The 23,837-nt window shown below is 38.2% G+C and overlaps 1 protein-coding gene across 2 annotated transcripts in view; it reads left to right on the top strand.

The window, feature by feature from the left end:
• The window catches only part of VIPR2 (vasoactive intestinal peptide receptor 2), a 33,446-nt gene that overhangs the window by 3,103 nt on the left and 6,506 nt on the right, over nt 1-23,837 (top strand). For both annotated transcript variants that reach the window (XM_053468457.1, XM_053468458.1), the window contains exons 2-6: nt 1,947-2,049; nt 7,596-7,703; nt 8,264-8,361; nt 16,405-16,502; nt 23,110-23,236. In XM_053468457.1, coding sequence (XP_053324432.1) covers nt 1,947-2,049; nt 7,596-7,703; nt 8,264-8,361; nt 16,405-16,502; nt 23,110-23,236 — 534 coding nt within the window. The remainder of the gene's footprint in view (nt 1-1,946; nt 2,050-7,595; nt 7,704-8,263; nt 8,362-16,404; nt 16,503-23,109; nt 23,237-23,837) is intronic.

Genomic DNA, 23,837 nt, shown 5'->3' with positions numbered 1-23,837 from the left:
CACAGTGTTATCCTAACTACATGTACTATTTAAAAATAATATTAATAATAATAAATGAACATGGTTGTGATCCATAATTAATTCCCTCTCTCGTGATAACTGTGAACCCTTTTACATTTTTTAGGACCCTTAAGAGCATAGGTCACCTAAGTGAATGCCCCTAGTTACAAACTGGCTTCTGTCCAAAAGAACGCAGAAACAAATTCATAAGATGAAATGTGAGGTGGTACAGGTCACATTATGAGCGAGATCTATTATAAATAATACAAACACAACAAAATAACCTTTTTGAGTACTAAAGTACCGTATGTCGATCTATAGTGTATGGTACCTATATATCTATCAAAACTGTATTTTCTGCATGGTGCAGTCCAATCAATACATAAGGAATGATGTCTGCTTAGGAGTTTATGCTCCTCTGTATCTTGACTTGGCAGATAAATTCTCATGGGTGGACCTGATAAAGGGGAGATCACTACATATAGAAGTTATTTTCGGCAGTACATCTGTTTAAAATCATTATAAGTATTTACTGCGGCTTGTCAAACCTATATAATAAATACATCTAAAGGAATAACCGCTCAGAACTTTACACTTTAGTAGGATCTAAGGAACTCTCAAAACCCTCAAAGGTTCCAAAATAAATGTGAGGATTGGGACTTCTGTTGGAAACCGAAGGGGAAAAACATATGTGCCAAAAATATATCCTCTTGATTTATAACCTGAGTGCTAGGACTATATAATGTTTACTATGTACGCTGTAAATCAAAAAGGGGGGAAACTATATTTTTGGCACACATATCTCCCCCCCCCCCTTACTTCCCACTCAACTTACCACAGGAGTGCTGATCATCTGATTTAATTTTGGAAGCTTCGAGGAATGAAGTCACCGTCTCAAGAAAAATCTAGTTTATTGCCATTGTTTGTTAATAGCCCTCAGACTACGCGTTTGAGTGTTGTCCTCAAGTAAAGGAAAATGCTTCCTCCCAGAAGGCAGATTATGATACAAAATGGTACCAAACATTACTGTACAGAGGACAACTGATTTTCTTAGGAAGCTCTGGATGTAAAAGCTGAACATTTTGGGTGAACCATATCTCCCTGCCCTCTCCCCACCTTGGTTGTAGACACTGCCCTAAGGTTGACCCAGATCAGCCACCTTAGCCATTCCTCAAGGGCAGGCTGCCATCTTCTGGTATATGCCCCTATAGGTTCCAGAAGGGGCAAGGAAGCCTTAGGGTTACTACAGTGGCCGTGCCAGTCAGAAGCAACCTCTGATCTCACCAACTGGCTCATTAGGACCTCGTCTCCTAATCAGTCCCCAATAATGCAGCAGAGAGGCTACCGCAACCCCAAGCTTGCAGCCCTAGGCTAAGTTTGGTCTAGATCAGTATATGCCATTGCGTCATTGAAAATAATTGTGTGAGCTACAGTATATACCCCCGATACACCTAGTCATGGTTTGAGTTACCAATGCCAGGTAGGCGTCATTAGCCATGATGTATAGTCCATGACTAGTTACTTGACGCTGACTGCTAGTCAACAAAATTAGCTTGTAATCATTGCTGCCCCTACTACACAGGCCAACAGCACGGAACTTTACCAATTGTGGAGGAAAGGGGACCCTTACGTCTAAATCGCCACCGGCTTCCACATGTTACTAATGTCATATAATTCGTATACATTTTACTTTTTCGTTCGGCACAAATTTCCTTTTTCTTTTTTAAACCAAACCGTCATTTCTTTAGAATGTCTAATGTAAGAGCTATCTCTTTGCTGCATTTTAATATATGTTGCTCTTACTCAGATATTTGTGGCTTTATTCACATTTTTTTTAAGTTGAAATCTTATTAAATGGCATTACTATAAATTCAAACAATCCTGAAAACATCCAGAAGCCTATGAATTAAAAGTCAAATGTTTGATCTTTCTTCCTTAAAAAAAAGGTGAATGGATTTAATCCGGAATGTAAATTACAACTGGAAATCAAAGAAGAAGAGAGAAAATGTATGGATAAATTAAGCAGACAGAAAACAGATGGATTTAATGGTAAGAATGTGTATGTCTTCTATATAAATGTATTACGGGGATATGGGATCCTTTTCTCATTCTGTCCATCCATCACCCACATGTTATTTGTTAGAAAAGAAACATTTTTTTTAATACAGCTGAAACTTCTTACCTAATTGCTTTTAATACAATTCTTTTCCTATGTTAAAAATGAAACTGCCTTTCCCTAACAACAAAGGACCCCCTTGTGCAAAATGTAGCATTCCAAATATATCAAGTTTTGTAAACTGCTTTGTTTTAATGATAAATACCTTTATTTAACATTTACCTAATAAATGCATTTCTCCCTGGGTGAAAAAAAAACCATGACTAAAATATTTGATGCCTTTAAAGGCACCACCAATAAAAAATGCATATTAAAGTACTTTGTAAGTATTTGCTCAAACCAGAAGCTGCAGCTCCAAAGCTGCAGCACATCCACTTCCTCCACAGTACAAGTTTCAATCTTCTAATCCCTCTTATTCTTTCTGGGCATGTTTGAGAGGGGTCTCCTTAGACCCCCTAGAACTTTTGCATGCTGGATCTAGCAGTGAGTATAGAGCAGTGAGTATAACAAGCATGAAACGTGTTAGGTCACTGGAATATTACCGTATATTATGATCATGGGCAATTATTCTGCTTTTTAACCATTATGAAACCTTTTTACCCTTAAAATGTTTAGTGTATAGCTTCTAGGTATATTTCTTCTTGTACTACCGGGTCCTTAGAGGTTTTCCCTAGCAGGAACTTAATGCACAATTAGTTACCTTATTTTTATTTTCTTAAATGCATAACTTTGCATTTTTCTATGTTAAACCTCATAAAATCATGTTATATAGTTATGTGACAAATAAAACTGTGTAATGCGTATAAATGGAGAGGTTAAGTTGTATAAATGGTGTGGCTATAAGGTAGCATACGTATTATAAAGAATTCCCCTGAAAGCCCTGATTAAATAGGCATGAAATGTCCAGTGGGTGTGGCTTTATCATAACTCCACCCACACTCACACACATATGTATAGTGCCTCTATTATAAATGTATGTCAGTTGAACACAAATCCAATAACACCGGATCAGCTGAGCGATCAAAGCGGCGCTTCTCCTTTCCCTTTAACCCCTTTGTCTCCAGCCAATCGGAAACATAGCAATAAAATGATCTCTCGCACGTATAAGTGATCACTTTACTATTTCGGCACCTGTACATTTATCAGTAACGCGTAGACAGCCGCTTTCCCTTTGTACGGCACAAAAATTACCGCCCTTGATGTCAAGCAGATCCTGTATATTGTAATCCTACCGATGAAGTCCCATTACCCAACGGTTTTGTAGGATTAAACTTGATCTTGGAACACATGTGAGGGCTGCAAAAAAAAGTAGCATACTTTTATATTTTTGGCAGAGACAGTTCCAAGAACCCTAAAAACGTTTTAAGAAGCATTGCATAGCTGCAGTTTAAGAGCGAGAGATGTTGGAACATAATTATACTAAAAGCATCAGATGCATTTAAATGATATTATCCAGAAAAAAAAGTGTTATCTTTAATGTACCAAGTGAAAGATTTGGTTCCTGTCACTGGAATACTTAAAACTATCATTCAGGCAAATTTCATGGAGATGAGATCCCTCAAATTTAATTATGGTCTTTGGATGTATTTTAAAAATAGTCTTGGTGAAAGTTTTATTTTAAATTCAGCGTTATATGGAATAGAATAGGAAATAACTGTTATCAGCTAAACTGTAGGTCTCTCAGGTCCACTTTCTGTCTAGGAATATCCTTCCCTCTTCCTTAAAATTAAACTCATACTATGGCTAAAATCATACCTATGAACCCCTACTCTGCCCCCCTACACTCTCCAGGTTTGACCTGGAGTCTCCATGTGAAGACTTGCTTCCCCGAGCCTCAGGGTCAATTTCTTCCTTGTCGGGACAGGGAAGCAGCTACAAAACTTTAAAAGTAACCCCCTATTAAGAGATAGCACTCTATGGTCTTGTCTGCTTTGGAACAATGAATAGCTATGAACAATCCCAGATGTGAAGATGTGCTATTTAAGACAGACTCTTGTAAGTGGAATGTTGAAAAGTATGATAACTTCTGCTCACCAAAGACAGAAATACCTACAGCTCTCTGTGAGACAGGGAAAAAAAAGGCACATCAGATGATTTATCTGCTAAACTGTTTAAGAAGGAGCTCTCGGAATAAGGTATATACCCTCATATTATAGAATGGCTAGAGACTTTCATCTTTCCAAAATGCAAATTTTGTCAGGTTTAATAACCTTATTCGAAGTAATGTTGCCAGTCCATATTTGGCTGATTTTTATTTCGTTGCATCGGGCAATCTGCCATGGAACGCGTTACTGTATCCTGGGCACAATAGGCATCGATTTAAATTAAATACCGTTTCAAAATCAATAGAAATATAATAAGCAAACACTTTAGCTTCAGTGAAAATACTATGAGTAGGCAAGGTCTGGGCATTGATTTATTACCCAGCGAGATAGTTAACTGTTTATATTCTAGTGAGGATCAACACATGCATCTTTAATGTTTGGGAATGATGAGAAGCGTTAAAGCCCAGAGATCAATATCTATCAATCTGTCCACAAGCCTGAGTGTGAGTGGGTGTGATCAAATAACAGTCTGGCCCTGTCTGGCCCTGCTGAAATCTTTGGCTCTAACAGCACATATTTCCTGATCTTTAACAGTGGTGTATGCAGAGAGTAATAAAAGGACCCAGTCATGGTGTAAATGTGCATGAGTGGAAATGTTGTTAGCTCTCTCCTGTTGCCTAGATGTATTGTCCCAGCCCCATACTGCCAAGACGCATAGACTGACAGGCAGCGGATGCTATTAAATTAACTAGGCTTTAAGCATTAGCGTTGACTTTAGAGAGATTTACTCGCCCTGATGCTTCACCGTCCCTTTGACAATAACGACTAAATATTTTATTAATTACTGGTTATAAAATGATTACCATTGCTGTAGCTGTGACGGTCGGTTAAACTGAGTATATGAAAGTCAAACACATTTTTAAGAGATCATTCTCCTGAAAACGGGATGTTTTGGTGGCTCTTGGAGTTGAAAGTCTTGGGTCTATGGAACCCTTGACTGATTTCCCAAAGATTCAAGAGAGACCAAAAGTTCCCAGGTTATTCGATTCTGGGCCATCATTCAAGATCGTGTAGGTTTGGGTTCTCTCCTTGCTCATTGGTGTCCGGATGATCTGTAGAGGTTGTTGGTCATTCCGATGGCTTGATTAGGGTGACGGCTGAGGGTTTTAGGAGGAAAGGTTGTACGCTTTTTCAGAGGGTCTTCAGAAACCTTTTGAAAGTCGCATACGAGGGAGAAGGTCTGACGGCACGAAGAAGGGAATTCCACAGAAGGGGTACAGCACGGGTGAAAGAGGTAATGACAGTAGAAAGAAGAGGCAATGTAGGCATGCGAGAGCTGAGATGTCCCTTAAAATTTCCAGGTTGTCCCCCTTGCTATTGTATTTGGGAATCATGCAGCCCATCAGTGACACAAAATGTTAAACCATGGATGAGAGGAAGGAAGTCTCAATTTCATATGATTGTTCTGAGATCTTTCATGGTGTAACGCACAGGATAGAAAGAAACCTTCTTGCATTTTTAGCAAATTATATTTTTTTGCCGAAATCTCAAACCCACCCTTGGTCCAAAAGTCATACAAGATTTCAGCACTTAGTGAGTTATTTTGGTATTTCCATTAGTCTAGGGACGAGGCCGCTATTTATTGGAGTCAGATTCTTTACTAACTGATAAATGTGTGTCTTGAAAGAAACATATATCATAGTCTAATAAAGTTGTCTATTCTGAAAATCTAGACTATGTGTCCCTCTGTACCCTTTTGACAGAAAGGTTTTAGATTTCAGACGAATCTCTGATATAATTCAATGTTTTTTTCAGTTGCTCTGACATTGGGATCATCACGTTCCTTGCTTTAGCTTTCAATTGGGAGGGTTTCAAAAAGTTATTTAAGGTTAGATTCTAAAGTCCGTCTCTTGATGTGTTACTGTATGTTGCTCAGTGAAAGGAGAAATGTGATTGTCTAGGTTGCTGGTTAGGATTAGACCTTGGGCTGGGGGCTTACACAGTTTTTATACATACACATACGTTCATATCTTTACCTACATACCATGTTAGAAATTGCATGTTAAGTGAGATACATTCAGATAAAATTATTCAACTGAGCTAGGATGTAATTAATTCCTGCCCTTGGGATATCCAGCCACTGTACAGACAACTCGATTAGCTGGAGGTAGAAAACAGGTATGTGTTTAGTTTGTAGAACACTTCACAGGGCCAATCCTGGGGAAGAATATTCTTTTGGTACTCCCTCCTTTTCAATTTTAGATTCTTTTTAAAAAGTTATTGTGTGTTTACACAATTCAGGGTTAATTTAACTCCAGTCACAAGCCTTTACATGCTAGCATTCACAAAAAACAACCTTCCGAGTTGTTTGCGAGGGCATGCAGCTTTAAATGTTGCGAATTGCAGGCGAGGCTGTGCAAGTTCAATGTGAACTTGCATGTCCTTGCAGGAAACTTCCAAAATTACAGCCCTCCCTACATTATGTAAAAAGATATTTATTAACTTAATGTAGTCCAGGGGTATCATTTTACTGATTACAGAGAAGGAAATGCAAAATCTTGTCAAACTCGCATACCCTCACCTGAAAGATGCAAAATTTAAAGTTACATGCCCTTGCAGATTAGTAAATATCCAAATAGTTTTATGTTAGCGACTGTAAGACTTTTTACTGAACAGACCCAAATGAGTGTGTTGTCTCCCAGATGTTGTACGCTGTGCTTAATGTCGAAAGCTGTGCCCTGGCTTATAATGTAGTAAATATGTTTATCTAAATTGCTTTTGGATGTTGACTCCCCCCCAAAAAAAAGTTTATTCAGGTTTTGTAATAATAGCTACAGAAAGAGATGCCAAAAAGAAGTAGATGGTGATACCACAAACCACATAGAGGTGATTTACATATATCCAATGCAGCGACAGTGGTTGGAAACCTGGGAGGAAGAGAATTATATAATATATGATGGGGACAAAAGTATACATAAATAACTTGGTCCCGATGATCTTTGCCATGTGCATGGTGGAATATTGTAAATGTTTTAGAATATAATAATAATATAATAATATAAGGACAATCTGTATAACCACCCCTCTGTCTGCTTTATTGTCTAGAGGGGACCAAAGGAAATGAACAACCTAATGGACAGTATAGCTGCCGACAGTCCATATTTGCTAAGTCAGTCCTAAGTCTGTGGTCCAGATTTCCGAAACCCTGGACAATTCCTGTTTTTATGGGGCTGTCGGCAGCTCTACATGCATAGTGCTTTAGAAAGGGGTCACTGATGACAAAACAGACAGCCATTCAGATGAATTTATTATATAGCATGCAATATGGTTCTCAATTCTCATTTGGTACAATTCTATAGTGCATCTTAAAACCGGTCTCTCTCCAAACACAGTACATTGGAGAATCACAACTAACGATATTGTTGTGTTGACAGGATGCGGAGGAATATGGGATAACATAACATGCTGGGACCCAGCTAAGTTTGGAGAAACGGTAACTCAGCATTGCCCTTTGGTTTTCCGTCACTTTTTTACCAAACAAGGTAAATTAATCTAGTTTACATCTCTCATAAAACTGGTTTATGTCTCATAGAAAAAAACAGATATTGGAATCTTGATAAATTACCCCAGTTACATTATGAGCCCAGAACCCAATATATTTTGGGGTCTAAGTCTTTATGCACAGTAGGGTATATTGTATAAATGTCTTGTTGACTTTGTATTATTTTTATAATATTTGCAGTCGGAGGGCATTTAACTTTCCCAAACATTAATTGCACTCTCCAGCATATTAGGCAACTGAACCTTAGCAGCCACATATGATCTTTTCTTCTTTTGTCTAATGATTAAATTACATAAAAAAAGAAATACTGACACTTTTAAGATGTTTTTCCAGTTTCTATGGCAACAACCTATCAGTGCTTGCCTTTGTGTCACAAGACAATTAAGTGTTCCCAGCAAAAAAAAATAGAAATGAGACAAAACCTACTTGATTAAAGGAATATTTCTAAGCAAATGTTTAGACAAAACTTTATACCAAATAATTGGATGTAAAAGAAGCCATTTATGCACCAATAACAATTGAATATTTTCTTCAAACCAGGAAATCTAAGCAGACGATGTACAAGGAGAGGTTGGTCCGATATATATCCCGATGTTGTGGATTCCTGTGGATACAATGAAAATGTGACAGCTCATAAGGTAGGCCCTTGTTTCGTGTACAAGGTTATTTTCCATGGATTGCGTGTATGATGAGTTAGACGTAGAGTCTACTGACCCAAACACCTCACCAATAGCGAATGAATGCGAACGTGCCTAGTAATACTAGTTTATCTCCAAAATAAAACAAATCGCTTACCGCCTCCTTTGCTCTATGTGATATATATTATATTAGATGCCAGAAACAGCCAATCACTGGCCAGAAAGTGTTCCCATTGATGCTAGTGGGCGCACTTCCAGCTCATGTAGACAAGGAGTCTCATTAGACCTCCTGTAAATCTAATGTGAGCGATCACTTTAGATGGACGGTGGTGAGAATACGAACATGCGCACTACTGAGCACAAGATGTGTTTGATGGAATGTATCTCCTGCATGGCAAATAACCCGGGTACCTTCACTATTATATCAGCTATATTATTATATATTATATTATATGTTCCATCATATCTCTCCACACCTAAAAATTACGCAGTAGCCATTGGTTGCTCCTATTATTATTGATTTCAGCTTTCATATTAATCAATAATAGATTACAAAGAAAAAAAGACCCCCGCAGCCCTGCAATACCTGGCCTGTACTTCAATCTATCTTAATTTAGGTGTTTTTTATAGATGACATTGCATGCATCAGGCTTTTGGTATGGCCAGAAATGGCGACGTAGTGGATGAATGAGCCTTTGTGGTCAGTAGCTTGCCTTTTGGCGTTAAACAGGTTAAAACAGCATTCCAAATCCAAAAAGAAGATCAGCCGCCGGGAAAGAGGTGGGGTGTGGAGTGAAAAGAAGGATACTACCATCAGAAAAAAAACACTTCATAAACTATCGTTGAGGACATAAATCTATCACAGGCCAAGTTCTAGTTTAGTGATGTAGAGATCTGGATATGCCCAGCCCCCACTACGTGGCCACGCATTTCCAGCCATTGCCAGTCCGGTCCTGGAGGTATAACTATTGTTGGTGCCTATATGTTACTGTAGCATTGGATGTGCCGCCATAGCTCCTATTCAGGGATGTTAATAACTCTCTGGCTCAGAGGACCGCCGCTTCCAAAGCTCATCCTGCAATTATTCCATTGAATATTAAATTTCACAATTTGCCTCGTATAATGAATAAAAGAGATAGAACAAACTGTCCAAAGGAGAGGCACCTACTTACAAAGACAAAAACCTTCTCTGCGTAGAGACGTCATATAATTATAATATACACATCAAGTAAATGCCCGTCACTCAAATACTTTGCGTTCGCCATTCAGCTTTATGGAGTTCAACATCGGCCAAGGAGCAGACATTTAGCACAAACGCTACTAACTGACTCATTTTCATATATCATAAGAACAAAAACACAATAATAATTGGACACAGTGTAATAACAGCACTCTACGTAATATCCATGGAGCTGCGCTAATCGAGGTCTATAAATAAAGGCTGAAAATGAAAAAGGTAACATTTGATTACATCTGAACACATCTAGCATCACAATCAGTGATATGTCCAAGACGGGGTTAAAAAAAATAATTGACTTTCATAATAATTCAGACGAGAATACATTGTCCCCAGTAATTGAACGTTACAATGGATTGTAAGCCCATATGGTACTTACTTACGTCCTTCGCATGAATCGCACATGAAACACTTAGCGCGGGGCTAGATTTTTTGCGTTTGAAGTTTAGTTATCAAAACCCTTTCAAGAATGAAAGTGAAAACGTAGTTATGATCTGTTAATTCCCTTTAAACAATGTCGTTGCCGCAGTAACGTTGAATAACAAAGGGGTTGTGAGAGGCTGGCGAAGGCATTGTGCGGCGGACGGCAGAGGGAAATTCTGAGTCACCCTGATCTGTGTTATGGAGCCGGCCAGATTTTTGTTATGGAATATCAGTCACAGCTAAGAGTCGCCGAGCTTTTCCCCGTTAAACAAATCTTCATTTGCACCACAAAAATATTATTTTTTTGCCATCTGGGCCACTTGCGCTATTTGACGGTTCATTAATTTTAGAAAAAAAAGGAAAATAAAAATAATTGAAGCTTAAATTAAATCACAGAAAAAAGTTTTGTTAATATGAAATCATTTAGGCCGTTATGTCAAAACTTATATTTGGGGGAATATTACCTAAGCAGTGAAAAATAATCAGCAAGTGGGCTACGCACAAGAAGTGATTTTATGTGAGCTTTAAACGTATATGTGGTTTAGTGTATACCAACTGTCCCTCTTTAGAAGTGACAGTCCCTCTTTGGAATCCAATGCCTCTGTCCGTCTTTTGTAATAGTTCAGAATGGTGGATAAAATGCAATAAAAATAGTAAAAAAAAAAGTTTCAGTAATTTGTAAAAAAAAAAATGTAGACAATAAGTTAACTAAAATGATGTATATGAATTATTCCTAACTTCTTACTCAGGTATTTATCAATGGGCCACAAACTTTTTGTAAGGAACCGTTAAGGTCCCCCAAAAACAAAACTGGCGACATAACCAACTTTTTGTGAAAAAATAAAAATAAAAAATTACAGAACCCAATTCTAGCCAGATTGACACCACATTGTGGCGGCCTACTAAAATCGGACTATTTTTTTTAAATAGATAATTTAGCAGGAATTTGCTGGTATGAAAATATGTGATTTAGAACATTTAATTCAATCCAGCAGATCTAGGAAATATTCTAAGCTAGTGAGGTTTGCTCAACCCCTAACCTCAAACAGCAGAGAAGTTAGTATGAAATGTCAGACGTGAGCGGGTTAACCGAATTAGCCAGTAGCTACTCTTAGCTATGTTTAGCTCGATTAATAGGATAAGAAATAAGGACAGAAATCAAGATTAGATAAGCAGAGTCAGTACGCTGCGATTCAGAGTTCAGGCGAAGGCTGACTGTTTTTAACCCCTTAATGACAAAGCCCGTACATGTACGGGCTCAAAATGCATTGTTTTCAATGGGTTTAGGGACCGCCCATTGTCCTTAAGGGGTTAAGATTTAAGTAATCAGCTCATCACAGTCACCTCGGGTCATCGTTTCCTCCGTTCCTTGCTCGTATCTCAAGACAATAATAATAATAATACGCATTTTTTAGAGTTTTACTATGAAATGGGATACATGTGCGAGGTTTGAAAAGCAAGCTTCTCATCATAGCAACCAATCTGCCCGGACCATTCCATCGGAATGCAAACCAAAATCACTTTTTTTTATTTTTTGGTCTCCAAATTACCTTTATATGTGATTAGCGAGATATATGTGGTAGGCAAGTCTTGAGGTTTTTTTTTAAACTATGGACCTTTCAAGTTCTCGAGGAGTTCTAGAATATTCTTCGGTGATAGGTTTCCCAGATTATCACATGAATTCCTGGAGGACCTATTAGAAAAGATCAGCTCCAACGTCTGTCTCTGCCAAACCTAATCGTGAGTGGAGGAGCGCATGGGTTGGTGGCTCAGACTCGTTCCTCGTTGCCCTGGACACTCGCATCAGTGAGTTTGTCTCAGCTCTTGTGGCGTCATTGGCTGACACATTAACCTATAAGCACAAGAGGCCAGTAATAAAATATCTCAATTCGTATTATCATTTTTTTCTTTAATTAGTGAAATAACCTTGTTCTAAAAGAGTATAATGTGAAGTACAACGTGTTTATATCCTCATATTCGGCAACATTCTAAAAACGATTAAATATGATTCTAAAACAAGTGCCAACGCCTTCCTTTGTGTCTCAGTAAAGCAGCTGATTTTCATGCAGTGGCTTAAAGCGTCCCGCATTTCATATCTGGTCTGTCGGCCAATATTTTCTAAATCCTAACTAGTGACTGGTGTCCTTCCAGCAAAGCAAAATGGATGGAGGTCACCTTCACTTTCCAACGACCAGATTATGCCTCTGGTAATGAGATGCTCCACGGGCGAAATGTATTATTTATTTATTTTTCATTTTATTTTATATGCCTCCTATTTTGGTAATTTAATTATTTTTTTTATTCAGAAAGAAATAAATGAGGACTAAATAAATGGAATTTTAGGAACGGCATTGTCCGGTTTAAGTAGATTTACAGTATCTAAGATCTAAGACAGGTTTTGAAGGGTTTTAAATGTGGGATTTTGTAGGGGTTTGTGACCCAAGTCTTGCTTATTACTAATCCAACTCAAACTTTACCTGAGCGAGAAGAAAAAACCCTTTATTGATAAAAGAATTGTATTGCTAGTGATAAATTATAATATATATATTTACATACCTTGAAGCTTCCCAGGAATTGCCTCCGGAGCTCCTCTACTCCATTTGGGAGGAATGAATAGCGTGTCTGAGTTACGGGGGCTCTTAAGCATACTTATAATAAACAATGAATGCTGGATAGAGGAACCATGTTCCAACTTCTTGCTTAGAATTTGAAAGCAATCTTTAATGTCGGACTGTCATGCATGGGAACTCTCTGGGTGTCACGTCTTGGTAAGTTCAGTCATTTTGTTCACTCTATGGCCACTTCCCGACCCATTAAGAGGTAATTGTGGCCCAGGAGAGAAGGAGCTCTGGGGAACCAACCGTGAGACGTTCCCAGGTGTGGGGTTACGGCAAATAAATGAAGACTTACATGAAACGCCCTACTATTCTTACGGTGGAAGCAAACAGGGGAGCCCTGGCGGTTTCCATCAAGCTGTTCTAATTTAGATATCCTGGGCCACTACCAAAAGCCTATTTGGGCATCGTGTTGTGGTTCAACGCAAGAGTGTCTACAGTAACAAGGATTTTATACAGTGCTTAAGCCATGTCTGGATCCTTTCTCTGCTATTATCACCCTCTATTTGAATTTTCAGTGAATTTATGCTGGACAGGCCCGGACATTATTATATCCTGAATATATTCTGATCCATTGTGTCAATGGCTCACCTGGCTTCATTCTCTGCAGGGCCAGACGATGCCAGCCCTCCCCCCGGAAGAAAATCTAATGTCGGAACTAAAAAAAAAAATCTAAATCTTAGTAACCTAAAATATGGAAGGCTATTTTTATAATAATAATACTATGTGGATGAATGGTTTCCAGTGCTTAATTCAGTTATGGTTCCATCCCAGATGTGACATCTCCTCTCTCGCGTCTTGGGTTGAACGGCAATAAATAGTAACAATTTGCTCCGATCCACCGAGTCCCCGGGGAAGAGAACAATGCGTTATTTTGCTTCTGTCACCGACAAGGTTGATATGTAGGAGCTGCCATTAAGTCATATCCCACTATGTTGACACGTGAGTAGAAAATGATACCGTGTCATAGATAAACGAGAAGGATTTAAAAATATATTTACTCAAATGGGTAAAAAATGTAGAGTTTGATGGAGCCTAATTATTCTCTGTAAACATTGGAGAAGACGAGGCACCAAGATTGTTTAATTACGGCGATGAACAGAGAGCGCAGAAGCTCGGTGTTAAGCCGCATGTTAATGTAACCGCAATCATTCTTGCGCACAAAATGGATTGTCAGGAACATTTAGTGCCTTAACCTCCTAGCTGGCATTCTGAGAATGTAACGAAACAAATACAGGGATTCCATTCTAATAATACCGCCACTGTTTATCTCTTGGCCCGTACGATATTACGATTTGGAAGGAGAGAAGGGTTTTCATGGATTCTAATTAAACTGGAGGTACGAATGCTTCCAGTTTGGCTGCCCCCATTGAGCTTCCTTTACAATCCACACCTGCAAGCTGTCCTTCCTCCATGCCGTTGGCGTTTTTTTTGTACTATATCCAGTCTACACTTGGTCTCCTTAAGGGAAAAGTCACAATATGTCTGGATAATCCCGTCAATTTTAAAGGGTTTGCCAGCATTCAAGAAGTAAAAAAAAAACAAAAAAACATAATAAAATTCAAGAAGTATAAAACCAAAAACATAATAAAATACAATAAAAAAAACAAAAGTAGCATAAATAAAAATGTAATTTTACTCGGCCTTTTGTGAATTGCGTTCTCTCTTCTTTACCGCTCTATTGTTGATTAACCCCTTAAGGACAATGGGCGGTCCCTAAACCTACTGAAAACAATGCATTTTGAGCCCGTACATGTACGGGCTTTGTCATTAAGGGGTTAAAAATGCCGTTAAAAAAAAATGCCGTTTTAGTACAAAAAGAAACTTTTAGATCAGGTTTTATTTTGGTTTCTGAGAAATTCCAAGCTTGTTTATACATTTTCTCCAAATATTTTGATTAATTTTTACCAGCAGCGCTTCTAACACATCTTCCAGAGACATCATTGTAAAATACAGATTTCTTGGACATTTTAAGACGAAATGTGCTTTTTTTTAAAACTGTTTCTTACTATGATAATATCTGAGGTTTCAAACTCCTTTTTTTTAGTACAATGGGATCAAAAATGTTAAAAAAAAGGTTTTTTTGGCAAAACAATAGTTTGCATTTTTCTAAGAAATGTATTTCAATAGTTTTACAGGATGAAGCTGCTGTGTTTTGTCTCAAAAGGCTAATGATTTAAGCTGCTTAACTTGATAGCAATTCTGGTGTTTTATGTTTTCATTTTAAAAGATTAATACCGATTGTCACGCCGCTGTTAATTTGTGTCACGCTCCTGGGATTCGGTATTAATTACTACTTATGGTAACCTTTATGAAATGTGTTTTTAGTGCGACACAAACCAAGACAGAAAGAAATTAACCCCTTAAGGACAATGGGCGGTCCCTAAACCCATTGAAAACAATGCATTTTGAGCCCGTACATGTACGGGCTTTGTCACTAAGGGGTTAAAGATAATACGGTGCCAGACACTTGAATAGATTGGCCTTCAATAGATAAAGAACTTTTGCAATTAACCCCTTAAGGACAATGGGCGGCCCCTAAACCCATTGAAAACAATGCATTTTGAGCCCGTACATGTACGGGCTGTGTCATTAAGGGGTTAAAAAAACAACAGAAGTGATCAGCGGTACTTAAAAGGACACATTAATGAAAAAAGAGGTTTTGTCTGTGCGTGTTAATGCAGTGCGGCATTGGACCAGAGAATCCATGTATTCTTAGTTTTTTTTTTTTTATATATGTTACATCTCTTTTCTTTGTGCTTTTTTAATTAATCGTGTGAATTATGTCATCATCTGCTTATGCTGACTGTTCACCACATCAGGTCCAGTAGGGGGCACCCCAGCAATGTTATTGAGGGGTAATCAGGGGCAATCACTGTTCCTTCTTGGTGTCTCCCCCCGTAGGATGACCCCTCCAGGTGCAGCACTGAATGGAACCAATTAGAGGCACCTCTGTGAAGTTCCCAGGGTTCTCTGCCTAAACTTCCCCCTATCGTGCACTTTATTGTAGGCGGGGGGGGGTTGTATCTGTAATACGGGGTCAGAGCCAGCCATGCATAGGAGTGGGGCTAGCCCCAGTTAGACTTTATGGGGTGGGGGCAAGTAGAAATAGGCAGAACCAAATGGGACAGGGGATCAGTTGCCTCCTGGGCCAGTGATGATTGTGTGATTTGGGTGATAGAGTGAGTGTTAGTATGGAAGTGTGTGAGTGTGTAGGTGTTAAGTGTGTGTGTGTATGTTTAGCATGTGTGTTAGAGTGTATATGTGTGTATGTGTTAGTGTGAGTGTATATTTGGTAGCATTAGTGAGTGTATGTGTATGTGTAAATGTGAATGTGTAAGTGTGCTCTAGTATGTGTGAGTGTATGTGTGTCTTTACATGAATGTGTAAGTGTGTATGTGTGCGAATGTATAAGTATATGTTAGCATGAATATATTTGTGTTTGTATGTGTACATGGGTGTGAGTGTGACAGTGAAAATGTGTGTAAATGTGTGTGCTAGTGCGCATGTTACAGGGGGCAGCCCTGCCCTGCTATGCATTCATTGTACAATGCAATAAATGTAATGTGATTAAAATTAAATAAGGTAGTAAAAGCACCCACAGTCACTGCAAGGGTCACATTTCCAATATTTAAGTGCACAAATGTACCGACTTAAGTGTTTTTTCTGTGCAATCCCTTTTGTTAGAACAAATATATAAATACAATGACAATGATTGCATGTTTTTAGATTTTTTTTTTGTTTCAATAGTTGTTTTTCCTTTTACAGCTGCATTTTTATGTGATCGTTAAAGCAATCTACACATTTGGACACAGCGCCTCACTCATAGCACTAACAGTAGGGAGTACAATTCTCTGTCTATTCAGGTACGTCTCTTACTATTCATGTCTTGTTTTATTTCTCTGCATGTTCCGGATATTAGGTTTTATTTAACTTTTATTTTCGTCTTGAAAATGTTGAAGCCACAAAATACTCGAATCAGCAAAAAATAATAATTCAACAATTTAGAGATGACAAGATTTTTGTATGAAAAAAATAGCCTCATTCATGAAGTTTTCCGGGGACCCTTAATTGTCACGTGACACAAAAGCATTCATGGATAACATGTTGCCATAGAAATAGAAAAAGCTTCTTCAAAGTTTGGGTGTCATTTTCAAGAAAACGTTAACTGATATATATATATATTATTTGTGTGTCTGTGTGTGTGATAGGAATCACTTCCATGATGTGGAATTTAAATATCTTACTGAAATCTATTTTTGAGACCCTTACAAGTAGTTATTTTCTTATTTATTTGACCCCATGCTTCTTTAACCCCTTAGCGACCAGTGACGTGCCAGGCACGTCATGGCATTAAACAAGCTTAGAAAGCGATCTATGCTATATATATATAATATATAACTTGTGTGGGCTCACTAAACAGGAGAGGAGAAAATTACAGCTAAACACAAGCACCGCAAATGTGTTGGTCACGAAGGGTACAAACATTTAAAAAAAACAGCCTGATCTTTAAGGGGTTAAGTCCAGTTTTTCTTAGCTTTTCTAACATTTAGTAAAGCCTCCAACTTGAAACCCAACCAACCATTAGTTGCCAGTGGTAATCCAATATTTCCTTTAAGGTTCATACGAGACAGATGAGCTCCCGTAGCCCTTGGCTATTCAACAGTTTCATCTGTTTCATTAGCCGAAGAATATTAACGGCAGGGTAATATTTTAGAAATCAGAAGCATATAATTTGATTTTCTATTGTTTTCTCCTCTCTGTGATTTAGTGACTGATATCGGTTTAATAGTATAATTTAATTTAAAAAAAAGATTTCTACTATACATGACCCCATTTTTATTTCACTTTTCTCCTGAGCAATTTATTTTTATTCCAGAACATTATTTAAAGCAGGAACTGACACAACTGAGATAAAACCGTAATTCAATCCAGCAAGCAAAATCATATATTACTTGTTCTATTATTTTATATTATTTATTATTATTATTATTATTTTATTATTATTTTTTAAGTTATTAGATTGATAACTTCCATCTCTCATATCCAACAAACACATAGTCAGGGTTTTTAATACACATTTTCCGTCATTTGCCAGTAAAGATGTCATTAGAATCCTGCTGTCAGCCCAAGTAGGGAGTTGTAACCAACTTCTTGGACTCTACCCACATTATTTGATCAGGTCACGCAGGAGCCTTTAAGGGCTCTTTGCAACCATGCATTTGCTTTTTATCATATCTTGTACTACGGCGATGAAGTAACACGGCAGCTTTTACTAGATGACAGAAAATAAGTAGTTTTTATTTTATTCTGTAAGTGAAGACAAACAGACTTAGTATATTGTAAATAACAAGTGGGATATGGAATGTGATAGTAAATAAAGGTGTTTAATAGAACTGTAGCCAGCCTAACATTATTGAAATTATATTAGATAATTGGTGCGGACTCCGTTTTTAGATACATCGTTAACTCATACAATCAGGGATGAGCCTTACCCAGTATCCGTATGATGAGGTCAATGTCTATTGTATCCATCCTTGGCCAAGTTCATGATATACCGTAGATACAATTGACGTAGCGTCAGAAATGCATTGGTTCCTAGCAAAAGGAATATTAAACCCAAAAGCAGAAAATAAATGTTTTTATGCACCTTGATTGAGTAAGGCGATGATCGAATGTAACTTTGCTATTAAAATCAGTGGCAACCCATGTGCGATGGGGCCATCAGTAATTTAATTAACCTGGAGAGGATGTCTTTCCATTGGCATGGAATCATGGGGGGCTGTTTCTTTCCATCCTCTTTTATAATCTATTAATTTCAAAATATTCTTAATGCTATATGGAGGGTTGACTATCCACTTTTATTTGCAATTTGCAGGCGAGTGTATGCGAGTTGAGTTTTTTTTGTAAGTGTTAATGCAATGGAAATCAAGAGAGACAGAATGACTGCTACCTGCTGCCCCTATTAAAAAATATTGTAAATAAATTACTAACAACTCTTCAAATGGAATGTTATTAACAACACGTTTACGTTACAATATTTTATTTTAGTAAATGTGCTATATAGAGATTTAAAGAATCAAATTCAGAGATACTTTGAAGAAAATATTCAATAAACAAAAAAATAAATAAATCACATTTTAATTAATAAATGTATTAAAATAAATATATTAAGGAACATTCTATGCACAGTATTGAGAGCTAGCCAAGCAGCTTATTGTATTGGGATACAGCAGCCGGCACTTAGTATAAACTCATTATATGTTACCTGGAGTGATACCAAGTGGGCTAGCAGGGTATTAGTGGCAACATCATTATCCATAACAAGCATTTTTGCCTGGCTTATGGATACCCAGAGCCAACAACTGCACTACAGCGACAGGGTACCTGGTCATATAGAGGGGGGGGATCAGGTGATGGGTGCCTTTCTGCATCCTGCACCCTACTATGCCACCAGGGCTATTGACCCACTAGTAAAATAAAGAGGGGAACAATAGGAGGGAGCTGCTAGAATCTATCAACCAATTAATTGGACTTTCTGTGGTTTAAGACAAAATGTCATCTGAAAAAATTATATTTTGTGTGTGATTTGTATTTTTTTAAAACTTGGTGATGAATTTTGCTATATATATATTGGCTATTTTTTGTGAGTATGGCTTGCCATTATTGCGTTGAAGCGTCATGCAAAACGTGTAAGAAACAACTACATATCATGCGCAGCAGGTTCATCTTTGCTACAAACATATAACCTGATTTTATAGCAATGTCATATTATATGCAATATTATTTTCTTATTTATTTCAAACATATCCTTTTCTTTGGGAAATAAACCCCTAACTGAGAATTCTCCTAAAACATTATTTAAAAAAATGTTTTTTTTTAGCATTATCAAAAATCCACAAAAGATCGTTTGTTTTATAGAATACTAGCCTTAAATTGGTGATTTACTGTATTCTGTGAGTATGATATAGAAGCTGCAGCACTGCAGCTGCAGTGGGCTGCCTCCTTCATGGTCGGACGATTCTTGCCACTAAAAGACTGTAGGCTTTTGAAACCCCATTAAGACTACAAACCATACAAACAAACCGTGCAGATCCGCAATGTTCCTTCTTTACTGCCGTTTTAAGCAGATAAATATCCTTCTGGTAAATTACAAATAACCGGACTGGTACTGCTTGTGTTTTTTCTTGTTATAACATAATTTCCTCCATGTGCCTTTACATCCATTGACATCTTTACATGTCAGATGCCCCCAGGTATAAGTAATACATAGTAAAAGTTTGTTGGGTGGGGCAGAGACGAGGTAGAGGTGGGGTGTGATAAAAGTAATGGCAGATATGAACAAAAACTTTCAACCACATCACTTCTATTGCCTCTATTAACTAATCCGCGAGTTCTCGCAAGCTGAAAAAAAAGTGCCATTTTGTGCAAACAGCCAACTTGCAAATTCTCTAAAGCCAACACACAAAACTTGTATAAACTCTCCAGAGAGTCACCTGTACGCACGTTGTAACATAGCTGGAACTTAGTGAATATACCCCTTTACTCTGAGGCTGTTACAGGCACCCTCGCAAAGTTATTCTGCCTTTTGAGCAGGGGAAGGTTGGCACCTTCTGGTCTGGAAGGGGGGGTCAGATAAGGCCAAGGGGTCTCATAGAGCCCTTGCCTGTCACCTGGTAACTTACACACTGACACACATATTTACACACATTAACACATACTTGCACAACCTTACACGCATACATACCCATGCTATACACACACTCTAACACACATGTACATATCTTCCTAACACTCAAGTACACATGTACCTGATGAAAACACACACTTACACACTCATGCTAATGCATACACTAATTCACACGCTCATGCTAGCACACATACATATACACACACACACGCACTAATGCTAACACACACTCCCTCTTACTTACACACTAACACACTGACACACAAACTTATAAAATCATACTAACACACACAAACCTACACATACACACTCATGCTAACACATATACTAACACAAAGGCACTAATGCTAACACACACACTCCCGCTAACTTACACATTCATGCTAACGTACTGACACTCACACACTCATGCAAACAGACACACCTGTACATACACACAGGTATCACTAAAACCTACTGCTTCCAACACACACTCACTCTAACATACATACATACTGCCTCCCGAACTCCTTTATCACCTCCTGCCCCCCCCCCATACCCTTTTACCTTTCCGGTGGGCCAAGTTGGAAATCTCACCCTGGGCCAGCCCCGGGTTTTCAGAAATCTAGTTTCAACCACAGTCTAAATTTTTATGGTTGCTAAAAAAAACAAAAAAACACTAAAAACATATTTTGTTCACAAAATATAAACTATTTATTCCAAAGCTGTTCTCTTATGTCTTTCCGCAGTATTAATGACTGCGCACTTAATTTAACTTTTATTTGTTGACATATCCCAAAATCCCAGGCTTCTTGGCAGATCTAATCTAATTAATAGCAGAACTAAATATGCTTTAAAATGCAAAAGCATACGAGATACAAAAAATCAAGTTGTGTGTTTGGAAAAATGTAGCTGGGAAAGATCAACAGATGGTGAAGAAAGCAACAAATTGGACACCAAAGGTCATCGGTCTGATCAGGGCCAATGGCAAATAATATGTAACTATTTAAAATTACATCTAAACAAATCAAAACGGTTTTCATAGCAATGCTTCCAAAGTTTTGGTTAATTCAGGAAAATATTAATATTAAATTACAATTAGCCTCAGTTTGTTTTGATAAAAAAAATATATCGTTTGAGAATATTTGATTGTAGTAAAAGCATGATAAACGGAAGAGGACATTTCACCGAGGAAAAAGGCCATATGGTCTGCGATCTATCCCAGTACGGCGGCTTCCCTGTCTACTTCTTATAGGAGTTCTAAGGGGTGGGGCTACGCTAAAATGGGTGTGGTATGGGTGGAGCTAGAAATCAAAAGGCTGCCCAGCAATCGGGTATTTGGAGTCTTTTGAGACGATACAGAGAGTGTCCATGTAGGAACATCGCAGTGAATGTTTCCCACCTAATGGACTGTACTGGATTCACGATTAGGCGGTTCATGCATGCGCAAGGGCTCTCCAAGGCTCTCATTCAAGCTGCCGGTAATTGTAACTGGTATTTAATAGCAGCTATGAGTAAGATATTATATCAGTGGTACCTTCATTATATAATCACATACAAAGGAATTCCATTTCATGCATGTGCATTCACATGTTCCAATACCAAGACACAGCCATTCACAAGTTTGGGGTCACTGAACTGTTTTCATAGGAAACAAGGACATTTCTGGCTGTAACATAATTGTAAAAGGGTTTTCAAACAGTCAATTATCCTTTAAAACTTAAACTTGGATCAACGAACACAAAGTGCCATTGGAACCCAGGAGTGATGGGAGTGATAAAAGGCCAATGGAACACAGGAGTGATGGGAGTGATAAAGGGCCATTGGAACACAGGAGTGATGGGAGTGATAAAGGGCCATTGGAACCCAGGAGTGATGGGAGTGATAAAAGGCCAATGGAACACAGGAGTGATGGGAGTGATAAAGGGCCATTGGAACCCAGGAGTGATGGGAGTGATAAAAGGCCAATGGAACACAGGAGTGATGGGAGTGATAAAGGGCCATTGGAACACAGGGGTGATGGGAGTGATATTGGGCCTCTGTACGCCTATGAAGAGATTCCATTAAAAATCAGCCTTTTCCAGCTACAATAGTCATTTACAACATTAACCCCGTCTGCACTGGATTTCTGATCCATTTTGTGTTTTTTAAATGGACAAAATTAGCTTTTCTTCCGAAAACTGCGTTAAATGACACATATTGTGGTGTCTGCCCGGTTGATTCCTCTACATTCTCTGCGTTATAACTTCCATTCTATTTGTATGTAGAGGACGCTACACATCGGGATCTGCTCTTTCAGGATCGGGATCCCCTGGTTGCGGTCTGGTGTCTGTGTTCCCTACCCCAGCACAGCGGGTCCACCTCCTGCTTGAGATGTGCTTTGTGTGCATTAACATTCGCTGAAGCTACACGTGGAACACTTTTATGTTTTATCACCATAAGCATCAGCTGGGATTATTGCTAAATTAGATCTCTATGATCCAGCATAGAAGACTTTTAGGTATATGATCAGTTATCTGAATGTTGCTGTTTTTGCAAACTTAAATGTCATTCTTACCCTTTTTGACCAGGACATACCTGCCCCAGGGTAATATATGACAGCTGCGCTGTGGCGGTTATAGGTTTTGGCACATGGCCTTTGTACAATGGGTGGGTTGATTAACCTTTAACCCTGCCAGCGATGGATTGGCTATGGGCCTATAAAACCACGTTTTATAGGGCAGTCTTGGTGTTAAACAAATATATTGTATTTTGATGATGCCAACAGAATTTGACGATTTCCTTCTTCTTTTTCTCCGTTTTAGAAAGCTTCACTGCACAAGGAACTACATCCATCTGAATTTGTTCATTTCTTTCATTTTGAAAGCTATCTCAGTCTTAATAAAGGATGACTTTCTCTTCTCCAGCGCGTACCCCTGCCCAGACTCGCTGGTAATCACATTTTAACTCTTTAAGTGTGTAGAATGAGCTCGTAAGATCATGAAAGAGTTAATCAGAAATATGTAAAATGAAAAGGATCGTTTCGCTGAACTCAGAAATCATCTTAGAGACGAAAATGGAAAATGGAACAACCCAAGAAATTCCGGCTGTACATCCTTAGAAGGGATGCGCACTTAGTTAAAGGTTCCCTCCCTGATTTTCAGGAATTTTGAAGCACTGTACGTGCCGACATGCGGTTCTGATTGTTAAAAATTTGAAACCCAGATTTGTTCTGACTCTTAGAGGAAAAGAAGATGAAGATTTGAAGTAAATGCAACACCATTATTGGCTAAATTAATTGATTTAAAGACCCCTTCTCTTCTTGCCGCATGGTGGATAATGAAATCGCTCTGAAGCACGTCAGTAAAATATGCAAATTACCTGCTTACAGAATATCTATGGAAATTATATTTAATTAGTTAATTGGTCTTGATCCTTTGGAAAACTCTAGTGCCCCTCAGTAAGAGTAAGAGGTCCAGATGTGTACCTCCTTGCTCATAGTCCTTTTCAGTGTCCCTTTCTTTAACCCCTTCATGACCAATGACGTACCAGG

The sequence above is a fragment of the Spea bombifrons genome, chromosome 5, assembly GCF_027358695.1.
Source record: "Spea bombifrons isolate aSpeBom1 chromosome 5, aSpeBom1.2.pri, whole genome shotgun sequence".
Lineage (NCBI taxonomy): Eukaryota > Metazoa > Chordata > Amphibia > Anura > Pelobatidae > Spea > Spea bombifrons.
This window is presented reverse-complemented; position numbering and strand designations above follow the sequence as displayed.